This window comes from Xenopus laevis, chromosome 7L (assembly GCF_017654675.1).
Source record: "Xenopus laevis strain J_2021 chromosome 7L, Xenopus_laevis_v10.1, whole genome shotgun sequence".
NCBI lineage: Eukaryota > Metazoa > Chordata > Amphibia > Anura > Pipidae > Xenopus > Xenopus laevis.
In genome coordinates this window covers 24,857,967-24,871,165 of record NC_054383.1, presented here as the reverse complement: position 1 = coordinate 24,871,165, position 13,199 = coordinate 24,857,967, and the positions used below count along the sequence as shown (strand labels likewise).

General features: G+C 41.4%; 1 protein-coding gene across 3 annotated transcripts in view; it reads left to right on the top strand.

The window, feature by feature from the left end:
* The first annotated feature begins 7,748 nt into the window (after window positions 1–7,748).
* The window catches only part of trim8.L (tripartite motif containing 8 L homeolog), a 69,589-nt gene continuing 64,138 nt past the window's right edge, over window positions 7,749–13,199 (top strand). The window contains exons 1-2 of one of the 3 annotated variants that reach the window (XM_018241673.2): window positions 7,749–7,982; window positions 9,127–10,271. In XM_018241673.2, coding sequence (XP_018097162.1) covers window positions 9,702–10,271 — 570 coding nt within the window. In that variant the 5' untranslated portion in view covers window positions 7,749–7,982; window positions 9,127–9,701. 3 annotated transcript variants of the gene reach the window in all.

The window sequence follows — 13,199 nt, the reverse complement described above, 5'->3', positions numbered from 1 at the left end:
TTGCTATATAGAAGCAGACATTTGTATTTTCAGGTCAACTGTTGATTCCCTGCACAATCTGTTGGTGGCCATTGGCAAGTGATCTTGACAAACCATTACTGTCTGCTATCTCGCAAGTAGGAAGGAAAGGAGAGGACCTAGGATGGAAAATTGGTCTGTATGGAGTGAGCTGCAGGAAAGGCTGGTTAAAAGAGTTGAAGGAGAGAAGTATAAGGAGATGAATATAATGGATTCAAATAGGTTCAGTGAATGATGTATGAAAGAACATTAATGTGTGCCCACTAACTGAAAACAGTATCATGTAAGGCCTGCTGAGGCCTCATCTGGAGTATGAAGTGCAGTTTTGGACTCCAGTCCTTAAGAGGGATATAAATGAGCTGGAGAGAGTGCAGAGACTAAGTGCAACTAAATTGGTTAGCGGAATGGAAGACTTAAATTATGAGGGTAGACTGTCAAGGTTGGGGTTGTTTTCTCTGGAAAAAAGGCGCTTGCGAGGGGACATGATTACACTTTACAAGTACATTAGAGGACATTATAGACAAATAGCAGGGGACCTTTTTACCCATAAAGTGGATCACCGTACCAGAGGCCACCCCTTTAGACTAGAAGAAAAGAACTTTCATTTGAAGCAACGTAGGGGGTTCTTCACAGTCAGGACAGTGAGGTTGTGGAATGCACTGCCGGGTGATGTTGTGATGCTGATTCAGTTAATGCCTTTAAGAATGGCTTGGATGATTTTTTGGACAGACATAATATCAAAGTCTATTGTGATACTAAGCTCTATAATTAGTATAGATATGGGTATATAGAATTTATGTGAAAGTATGGAGGGGTGTGTGTATGGATAGTGGGGTTTCATTTGGAGGGGTTGAACTGATTTAACTATGTAACTAAATGTTTTGTATATTTGGTCCTCTTTATGTGGGCCAATAACTGCAAAGATCATATTCCAACAGATATATTAAAGATATATTCCTTATTTACATTAATTTGCTGGGCGGGCGCCCCTACGCCGCGCGTTCCGCATGGTCCTACTGCTCACCCGCTTTACTTCACACAGGTGCAAGAGCACCTGGACGGCATGCCGCCCTGAAAAATGTGCCACCCTAGGCCCAGGGCTAGGGCTGCCTGATTGTATTGTATTCCAGGAGTGGGGGTCGACTCATTGTACCTTTGTGGCCCTCTTCTGATAGGATTTTAAAATCTGTTCGATAGACATCTGGCCGGTTGGACAGTCCTTGTTGTGGACAGGCATAATTTGCAGCTTTATTGGCTTGTCACTTGTGTATATTGTCAGGACAAGTCACACATGGTCCGAAAATCGCACAAAGCGAATTTTCGTGTGACTTTATCTTTGTATCTATAGCCTGGAGTAGTGTCAGAGTCAACTGCAGCACAGAACAAGCTAATACTGCCTTCAATACACATTAGTAATTGCAGTCCATTTTTATAATTCAAATTCCATTGCTGGCACTAAAAATCGTCATGGATGTGTGCCTTTTTTTCAGCCTAACTTACTATGTTATTATGTAAATCAAAATGAAAATGCCCCAGAGGGTATTTTTGCGTGATTATGTGAATTGAAAAATTTACCTGTGGCAATTTACATTGCAAGGCATTTTGCTTGTTTTGATGCCCACACTTTAACAAAGGTGACAAAACAACTTGTGTGCCATTGCCCTTATTGTTGTTAGTTGCTAATGATCTGAAATAATAACAGAACTGAGTTTTTCTTACTAAATGTTAATATGTGACTATGCATAAACGGCAGCAAAATAAACCAAGCATTGACGCATTAATGCCATATATGTAGCTGTGTTTTGTTTTTCTGTATATTTGTGTAACCGAGCGTAAAATTCTGCATAAAATAAAAGCCACTGCTTTACACCAGATTTTTTTGCCACCTCAATTTGTCTTATTGACTTTAAAGGATTATGCCAGGTCTGAGATAGTGTAAAATAGTTATGTAAATTACAGAGTTTGGTGTGAAAAAACACTACACATTAAAATAAATATGCAATTTATTTTACACTAAATTTTACACCTTTTTTGATGTGATTTTTTTTTTTACAAAGCTTTCTAATTCTATACTATATTATATATGTATTAATTTGGTGCAATTAGGTAGTGATCATCTCGTTGACCATCAGTTAGTAGCAGATTTATCAAGGGTCGAATTTCGAAGTAATGCCATGAGTCAGGAAATGTAGGGGGGGAAGGAGGGGAGCCCCAAAAATGTTTTCGATCTTTTTCAGCCTATCACCCATAATGTAGAAAACACGCCAGCGTTTTTTGGGACTTAGAAAAAATTTTGACTTTTTTTGAAACAATCCCTATCTACTCTATTGCGCTTCGCCAGGTCTGAGGTGGCGAAGGAAATCTAGCGTAAAAGGTAGTGTTCAGTACACTGCGCAAGTTAGTGAATTTGCGTAGTTACGTCGCTAGTGAAAATTCGCCAGGCGTAAGGGTGCGAAGTAACACTAGCGAAACTACGCCAGTGTTCGTTAGTGAATTTGCGCAGTAACGAAAATGCCAAACGCTAGCGAATTAACGCTAGCGTTCAGCGCTTCGGCGCTTAGTGAATTTGCCCCATTGACTCCAAATAGTTTCTAGGAGGTCCCCCATAAGCTAAAACAGCAATCTGGCAGGTTTTAGATGGTGAATGGTCAAAGTCAAAGTTTATTTTTAGAGCTTCAGAAGTGAGTCTTCTTGTCATAAAAAGTATTGGCTTACAAGGTCTGATTCTGACCACACACACTATGGGCTGCACTACACTACAAGCTAATTTTAAGTTGAACAACCCCTTAAATAGAGGCAATTAGGGGAAGTGCACTGCAAAGGATATTCATTCTCAGAGCTTTGTCACCCTTGGGGAGCCATACTTTTACACAACCGACCAAAGTGTCCCTCGTGCCTTTAGCCTTAGGCCTTTGGCATACTACCTGCCATGATACCCTCAGGGAGAACCATGGATGTCAAAAGGGCACACCCACCCCCAGGGCTGATCCTATCAAATGTGGGGCCCAATTGGGACCATGTTGGCGGGGCCCCTAGACAAAGTGTTGCTGGCTACTGACACACCAAGTATTTAGGAAAATAAGGGCATACAGGCACAAAATAGAAAGGAAAGGGCAGACAAGGTAAGAGAGTGAGAGGGATGAAATAGGGGCACACAGGGTAAGAGAGAGAGGGAGGAAATAGGAGAGTGGACTGGGTCAATTAGTTTGGGGCAGGCTGGGCTGATTCAGCTTGGGAGCAGGCTTGGTTGGATTGGGGGCAGGCAGGGCCTATCAAGGTTGGAGGAAAGCTGGGCCTATGAGAGTTGGGGGCAGGCTAGACCTATGGAGTTGGGGGATAGGCTGTCTTATCAGAGTTGGGGGTGGGCTGGACCTATGGATTTGGAGATGGGCTGGACTCTCAAAGTTGGGGGCAGGCCAGGCAGCATCATGTGCTGAGGGAAATATTATCTGTGGTGCGGGGCCCCCAGAGGTGCGGGGCCCTATTGGGCCCAATTGGTCCAATAGGCCTAAGGCCGGCCCTGCCCACCCCATTGTCTGTCACTGTCATAGTCTCTCCTGCCAGACAAAGTAGGCAGCTTATTGGGGCCCATCGATGGACCTGTCTGATTGTCATCTGGTCGAAAATTGGGCAGGTTTAATTTTCCTGTCTGATGGGAAAAGCTTCTGATGGCCATTTGACTGTTCTGTAGCGGCCTCTGTATAACCTGATTGTTGGCCTTTCGGATTGTTTCAGCAATCTTATTGGCCGATGTATTGGTCCTGCCCATGGGCCTGTCTGTATTGACCTGTTTCAATCAGGCAGGTTTGATTTTACCACCAATTGAGGACCACATACACGTATTGATATGGTCCTCATGCAGCAAGCTTGTAGGCCCCTATGTATCATCTGCTTGCTGACCCCTGGTCAACGATTGAATCAGTCTTATTTGGCCCTGTGTATTCGATCAATTTGGACCCAAATCCACTAATTTGCCAATCTTAACAAACAAGCATATCTGGCAGTGTATGGGCAGCTTTACTGTAACAACAATCTCTCTCTCTTTTAGAGGAAAATATTTTTTTTTTCTAGCCCAATAACACAGTCTTACTTGTGGTTTACTGCAGTCTCAGGCTCAAATGCAATTTGTTTTACTTTTATGACAGTAACTTGTGTCCAGGGTAATATTAACCACAGTAGAAAGATACAAGCACGGCCTGGGTTAATGAGTTACACAATGGTTCAGCTCTTTTCGTGGAAAGGGAAAGTTAAAATCTAAAGTGACTGTGATGCTATCGCATATCTCCACTTTCACAGAGATTAGCTGTGATCTTAAAAATCCTACTTTATCGCTCTGTAATACACACGAACCATGAATATCCTGTAAATTATATCCTTATAAATGGTGCTTAGTGATGTCATCGGTTATAATTGGAGCTTAGTGATGTCATTTCTGTCACATGACTCACTGAAGCTTGTGTTATAATAAAGTGCCCCCGTTACAAAATATGAGGCTATTAGAAGTCACCTCTGAGTTTTATGACCTGTATAAAAACAAACGGTTTGTGTGGCTATGGAACTCCTTGGTAACTTATACTATCTTATACTATCCCTACTTTATTCACTATATAATCTATACAGCCGGTCCTTAAACATGCGCCTGACTGAGCTCCTTTACTTTGAGTGGTGCACAAATTGTGTCCATAGATGTGTCCTACCAGCATCAACACCCATTCTAAGTTCTTTTGTTTGGCTGCTGGGGGGGGGGGGGAAGGGAGGTGATATCACTCTAACTTGCAGTACAGCAGTAAAGAGTGATTGAAGTTTATCAGAGCACAAGTCACATGACTTGGGGCAGCTGGGAAATTGACAATATGTCTAGCCCCATGTCAGATTTCAAAATTGAATATAAATATCTGTTTGCTCTTTAGAGAAATGGATTTCAGTGCAGAATTCTGCTGGAGCAGCACTATTAACTGATTCATTTTGAAAAAAAAAATTTTTTCCCATGACAGTATCCCTTTAAGTTCACCGCACCACATATGGCCTACATGTTTGCCATAGCATAAATAACCCTAAATACAGAATCAGACGGGGCTCTAACCAAGAGAACGTAACTACAAATCTTGGGGTTTCCGTTTCTAGGAGGGGGACACATTAAAATTAGATAAATGCCTTACATATATATATATATATATATATATATATATATATATATATATATATATCCATTTCAGAATGGACTTACTGCGTTTTAAGAGGGATAAACTGCGCAAAGTAGAGGATGACTATTCGCAGCACCACGTGTACCGCTGGCTTGGAGGCGGCGGAGGCACTGGGGGCTGGCGCGGAGGCATTCCAAAATGGAGAAAACAACATGGTAGAGCTGTGAGTACCATTGACAGTTCCGGCGATTCGGGGGAAGAGGAAGTGACGTCAGTGGACTCCCTTTTTCTATATCTGCGGTACATCGATGATGTGCTAATTATTTGGCAAGGAGAAAAGACAGACTTAATAAACATGGTGCAAAGTCTAAACAATTTAGATTCTACAGTCAAATTTACATTAACACATGATGAGCAAAAAATCCAGTTTCTGGATGTTGAAATTTTTAAACAGAACAATAGGTTGGGTTATAAGCTGTATAGAAAAACTACAGATCGAAATACTTTGCTTTATTCTACAAGCTTTCACCCACCAAGCTCAAAAAAAGCAGTGCCTTTTTCACAGTTTTTGCGCACCAAAGGCAATAACTCGGAAGATGACACTTGCGAGATACAAATACGGGAAACATTTAATCGTTTTGTACAGAGAGGGTACAAGCCACATGTACTTAATACGTCATTGAAAAAGGCACGTACACATATGACACAACAGGAGGTAATAGAAACTACCCCTAATAAACAAAATCGCTTTATCGTAACATCTCAATACACCACAGGATCACCAAAAGTGAAGGACATTGTTGATAGCCAATGGCCAATATTACAAAGCGATAAAAAGTTATCTAAAACACTGACACAAATGCCCATGTGGGGTTACAAACGGGGGCCAAATCTGAGAGATCTACTAATGCAGACTGACCCAGTTAACTGCTACGAACAAAAAAGAGATATCTTAAGTAAACTTAAGAAAGGATGTCATAAATGTGCAGGTTGTATTACGTGTAGATCTATGATACCTGGTGATACATTCAAACACCCCCATTCAGGGAGAACAATTAATATCAGACATCGGATAACTTGTACATCTACTCATGTAATTTATATTATATTATGCCCGTGCGGATTAACGTACGTGGGTAAAACTCAAAATACACTTCGGATTAGAATGGGAAATCATAGATCATCCATCAAAAAAGCATTTGAAACAGGAGTAGCAGATCAACCCCTTCCACAGCATTTTTTAAGGGAAGGTCATAGACTCCCAACCCTAAGGTTTATGTGGATAGATTTAGTCCCAGAGCCAAATAGAGGAGGGGATTGGGATCGTTTATTGTTACAGAAGGAAGTTTTTTGGATCAGAACACTTGACACTTTAGCCCCCCGTGGTCTAAATGAATATTGTTCCTTTGTATCTTTTTTAGAAACATAAACTATGTAGGTTCCTTGTTAATATCATATAATTTGAGATAGCCGCTTCTCAGAAAAATCCTCGACATTTATATTGGTTTTAAGTTTTAAACTTTTTACACAATTATATATTTATATTCATGTTTATATTTATATTTATACATTCATATATTTGGATATTTAAACACCACAAGGGTGGCATCAAGTTGATTATTATGTATCACTGTACAAATTTTAACATGTTTTTAAAGTTATAAATTGAAACAATATATGTTTGATTCACAGGTCACGCCCTTAAATGGAACATAACATGTTAACTGCATAACGACTGCACACATGGGTTAATACGTGTAATTGGAAATGGGTGTGGTCTGGTGAAGGGTCACAGATGGGTGAGTCTCTATATAATGTGTTCACTTGTACTGAAATGTGTCTTGATAAAGGTCCCAGACGTGGACCGAAACGTCGATTAAATAAAGTAACTTTGAAAAGAAAATCCTGGTGTGCATCAGCATTCTATCACTATATATATATATCTATATATCTATATATCTATATATATATATATATATATATATATATATATATATATACATATAACCAGTTAACCAGTGGCGTAACTAGATGTTGCTGGGCCCCACAGCAAATTAATTTTAGGGCCCCCAACATATCCAGTGTTTGTCCTGTTTTACCAATATATGTTCAAATTGCTCATCAATGAGAGCCTCATGGGGCCCCCTGTACCTCCTGGGCCCCCCTGCAGCCGCAGGGTCTGCTTCCTCTGTAGTTACGCACCTGCATATAACACAATGAAAAGACTACACCAATCAGGTCTTTAAAAAAAGTGAATCATCTATAGATTCTATAGAAAGTCTGGTGGGGAGCTGATTGGGCCTCTCTGTACTAGGAATGTCAGGGCCTATTCTGACTGCCAGTCCAGACCTGAAGCTGACACTCAGTACTCTCAGTAACACATACATGTGCGCAGTTCATTTGTAAAGTATCTGCCTGGGATGCAGATATGTTAAAGGGTTAAATAGGACGGGGTCGGGGGAGAGACGGTAGAGTTTGCTTCTCATTGCAGGGTCGCTGGAAATGAAAGTAAAGACAGGGGGCGCTGTTAAACTGTTGTAGGCGGCGGCTTGTGGTAAGAGATTGCATAAAGAGGAGAAAGAAAGAAGTGACGCAAGCAGAGGGTGGGAGGGTGAGCCAGCTGGGAGTCAGGCTGGGAAGGAGCTCGGCTCAGTACAGACAGGCAGAGGCGGAGACACGGGTTCGAGCTTTCCCTTCCTCTGAATGTACTTGGCCCGAGCCCGGACACCCAGCAGCGGGGATCAGGAAACCGAAGGTGGTCGAAGCGAGTCGTGACGGTGCCCGTGATTCTGATGCGCCTTTGGCCTTGGAGCAAGAGAGGTGGATTTAATGGAAGGGGAGGCAGGGGGTCTCTAGCTCATTATGCAATGGGGCATTTAAACAGCGACTTTAAATAAAAAAAACCTCCCCACCCCCTCCCTATTGGTATTGGGATCGCTTTAACCGATCCTGATCTAAATCTTCTAGATCGCTATCGATTTGTCCCTAGCTGAATCTGTAGGGGACTGTATGTTATTCTAACCCTGACTCAACTGCCTATAGAACACAATGTGCTTATATACAAGTGCTGCAGCCAAACAACAAGAGATTGTGTATTGTATAATGAAATCCCTATTATATGTCACTGTATATCTCATACAATCTGTACTATTGCTTCTATTCAGCCCCAGGCTTTCCCCCCATTGCTGCCATGCTGGGCTGCCCATGTCGTTTTTGCTATTGGGAAGGTGACTCCAGGCATTGCAAAGATTGCAGCACCTTAATACTGCTCTTATCTGTTTAACACAGTCCTGATGGAATAGGGAAGATTTGGGTTTTTATTTTTATTGAACAGATAAAATAAGAAACCAAGATGGCTGATGGTAGCATTGGTATGTTTTTTTTTTGACCAGATGATAAAGCCAAAAGGCTCAGGGGCTGCAGGATCTGAAGTTTCTCTCTCCACTGAGCTGAATCACTTCTATTTATATTAAAAGGCTGTCAGGGAATTGGGGCAATAAAAACAGCAGAAATCGGTATTTTTTTGGTGGGGGACTGGGGTGCAGGGAGGGGACCATGTCTGTGAATTGCAAAAACGGCAATCCAGTCCTTAACGCCAAGTATATTTCGTTTTTTTTCTGCATCTCCCACATTGGCCCCTGTGTCACCGCTCTCCCTGATTGAATGTAAAGGCTGAAATGGCTTTCATGTCAGTAGGGGGAGAGACAAGTGGGGGAGGGCAGTGATTAGCAGTTGAGAAATTCCTTTTCAGTTTGATCAAGGCATGGCTTTCCCTACAAAGGACTTCTCTCTATTTTTTTTTTTTATCCTTCTCATGTTTATTTCCCCTTTAATCTTTAGGTGAGGCAGGAAATCATTAGGTTTTTTTATCTGTATTATTCAGTTCCTTTCTCGATAAGCTTTAATTCTGTGTTTTTCTTGTGCCTTTTTTTTCCCTCCTCTCTCCTCTTATTTGCGAAACAAGGAAGCGGTGGGAGGACTTTTCTCGCTCCAGGCTGGAATTTGATCTGCCAGACTGAACTGTCTCTTCTCCAGCAACATCCAGGATCACTCTCTATGGAAACAACCTCAAGAATTTGGTTGCTTGGCTAATTTCAAGGAAGCCTTTTGCATTTCATGAAGCCCTGTGATATTCCAGCAGATTTCCCTGCATGTATGCGGCTTCTTACGATTTTATCTTGGGATTTTTTTTGTTGGTTTATTTTGTTTGTTTAGTTATCTTTTCGGAACATTCAAAATCTGCCTGATCCTTGGCCTTTAAAAAACAAAAACAAATCAAACCAAAACAAAAATTCCTATTTTTTATTGGAATACGTGGGGTGAATTCCCTATGAACTGCCTATGCTCCCAAAAGGGATTTTAATATTTTGTGGATCGTCTACATTTTCTTAGAAATCGCTTGGAATTTACAAGAGAATATATATTTTAGCAAACAATCAGCCTGTTTTTAAGCATTTGATTGTCACCCCCCCCCCCAACTTTGAATCATTGCATTTATAAGATCTATATACAGATATATAATATATATACTGGTACAAAATGGCTGAAAATTGGAAAAACTGTTTTGAGGAGGAGCTTATTTGTCCCATTTGTCTGCATGTTTTTATTGAACCTGTCCAACTCCCTTGTAAGCACAATTTTTGCCGAGGGTGTATCAGCGAGGCCTGGGCTAAAGAGACTGGCATGGTTAGGTGCCCAGAGTGCAACCAAGCCTACAATCAGAAACCCACCCTTGAGAAGAACCTGAAACTCACAAACATTGTAGAAAAGTTCAACTCTCTAAATGTGGATAGAGCACCTTCCATACTGCACTGCGTGTTCTGTAGGAGGGGGCCGCCTCTTCCTGCTCAGAAGATCTGTCTAAGGTGTGAAGCCCCTTGCTGCCAGTCTCATGTGCAGACCCACCTACAGCAGCCGTCCACAGCTCGTGGACACCTTTTGGTGGAAGCAGAAGATGTCAGGGCCTGGAGTTGTCCCCAACACAATGCCTATCGACTGTACCACTGTGACGCAGAACAGGTGGCCGTATGCCAGTTCTGCTGTTACTACAGTGGAGCCCACCAGGGACATTCTGTATGTGATGTGGAGATACGACGGAACGAAATAAGGGTAAGTACCTTCAACTGCTGCCCAGCTTTCTTCTACGTGGATTAATTTGTTAATATAAACAAAAAGTAATATAAATAAATTGGTATAAATATGGAATACACCACACCAGACCCAGATTTGGCAATCTGTGAGTTCTGCCATATGCCAGAGGGACTTCTGTAATGTGCCATAGACCATCACTGTTTAGTGGGGGAGGGATTTGGGCCTCTGTGTACTTGAAATGCCAGGGCCTATTTTGAGGTCCAGTCCACAACTGCAGCCCACATTTTGAGGGCTAGTAGTACTGTCCAGAGAGGAAACAAAACACCCACACTTTGTTTATTAAGTTTTACCATTGTGATCAATGTTTCAGGAAGTCTGCTAGTTAGATCAGGTGTAAAACAATATGGCTGCCCTACTTTCAACCCCCCCCCCATATCTTTGCTTTAGTTATGACGGTGGGGCTGATTTATGAACATAGGCGTTAAATTGCACCACTGCTGCGGTTACCCATAGCAACCAATCAGACCTTTGCTTTCATTTTCTCACTTGTAGTAGACTGTTCAAAGCTAATTGCTGATTTGTTGCTAATGGCAACGGCACTTGTCCAATTTAGCACCTTTTAATAAACTATCCATGATATTAGGAGCCTGTTTTTTTCTTCTTCTTGATGTCTTCCATACAACGGAACCTCAATTTTTGTATCCCCTGTTTTTAAGTTTTCCTGAATTTTATACTATTTTTTTTTTTCTTTCACCAATATCTAATGCATAATGCATTTGCTGGATTTTTTTCTGTCCCCTGAAAAATTGTAAAATGGGAGTAGCACTGTATTTTGATTACGGGCATATGTTGTGAACCTAGGAATTGCCATAATTACTAAACTTTATGAAATTGATTTATTTTATGTCTCTACATTCTGTCAATCTGTTTTTCTATCTCTTTAGACCCCTTTCTTTTCACCGTCTTGGTGGTTTTTAATAATATGCAGATGTCATTTTAAAGGAGAAACAAACCCCTTATTAAAAAAAGGCCTACCCCACACAGACCCCCTCCCTCCTCCCCCAGCCTAGCTGCTACCCCGGGCAAATGCCCCTAACTTTTTACTCACCCCTCGGTGCAGATTCAGGGATCAGAGTTCACGGCAGCCATCTTCTGGGTCTTCGGTAATCTGAGAATGAGACCGGTGGGGCATGCGCAGTCGGAGCAATTTCCCGTTATTCAACAACTGCGCGTGCACTGAAATGGACCGCTGGAAGAAGACACAAAGACCCTGAAGATGGCTGCCGTGAACTCTGATCCCTAAATCTGCATCGAGGTGTAACTATAAAGTTAGGGGCATTTGCCCTGGGGGCAGCTAGGCTGTGGAGGAGGAGGGAAGGAGGGGCCTGGGTGTTTTTTTTTTTTTAATAAGGGGTTTGTTTCTCCTATAAGGCCTTTTACATTAGCAGCCATATAGACTGCACTTATTTTGGCGAATACAGTTTATTCCACACAAGAACATTTCATGTGCGTGGGATGTAGACAGAATTGCATGCATCTCAATGCCATGTTTAATTGCAGTAAAATGCAAACACGTAGGTCAAGATTCACATTGGATTACAGTTTTTTATTAAATATTTCCTAAAGTATGGTTTGCCTCTGCATTGCCATATACATGGATTCTTTAAGGCAGATTTCCTGTTAACCTATGTCCCAACAGGAAGTAATAGGGTTCAAACCCCACCCTTTTTTAATTAAAGGACCACCAAAAAGTCGAAGGTTTTTATATGCACTTAAATGTAATTTTATGTTCCCCTATGCTGTGTTTGCTTCAGAAGCACTGCTACATTTCATATAAATAATACCATAGGGGTATTCACACTGAAACTGGGCACATACACAGTAGATACTAGATATGCTGGTTTTAGTAAACAGGAAGTAAGATAACCGGGTCAAACAACTTTCATTAGTCTCTGCGGAACTGTCTGATATATAAAATCATATCTCATATAAAATAGGACTTTTGCCAAGGAAAAGTTAATTTGTACGTGCCATGTGTGCAGATTAAAACGGCTTTATTGTAAATGGGGTAATATTAGGAAATATCCAGTACTTTTTCCCCAAGGCAGTAGTTGCTCTGTGGGCCTGTAACTATATTTTTAGATAATGTGTATATCAGCCATGTTCTTTGTACTTGGTGAGTCATAATCTCCGCCGGCGAGCAAACTGGAAATCACATGTTCCTAAGGTGTGTTATGCAAACCCATCTGTCAAGAAGTGTATTAGGGACTCCTGCACTAATATTCACAAATCATCTCATGCATTTCATGCAAACATGGCATTGCTTCTTCTGTACTGATTGCATTACTAGGCAAGGTACCTAAGACGTTTATAGCAGCTGTAAACCAAGGCACAGCTACAACAACTGTTGTATACTACAACTCCAAAATTCCTCCGCCGCACCATTGTCATCATTGATTGGATGATGCCACCAAAGGGGAGGGCTTGCTGGAAAATGACAGCGCTTCAACAAGAAAAGGTTGCACACCTAGCAATACCAGCAGTCGGCCCCATGAGTATCTGATGCGCCCATAACAGGGATCAGTTAACTTTTAGTATGTAATAGCATTCTTTGCAACTTTTCTGTTGGTCTGCATTTTTTTTTTTTTTTTATAGTTTCTGAATTATTTGCATTCTTGTTCTTTTGACTCTTTCCATTTCAAATGGAGGTCACGGGCCTCATCTAAAAACAAATTCTCTGTAAGGCTAAACATTTTATTGCTTTTTTTTTTATTTCTCTTCTTTCTATTCATGCCCTCTCCTATTCATATTCCAGTCTCTTAAGGTGGCCATACACTATAAGATCTGCTCGTTTGGCAAGGTCGACAAACGAGTGGATCTTGAACCCACTGACTGGGCTCGCCCACTAACGGCTGGGCGATATCGGATGAATCCGAATGTTCGGTT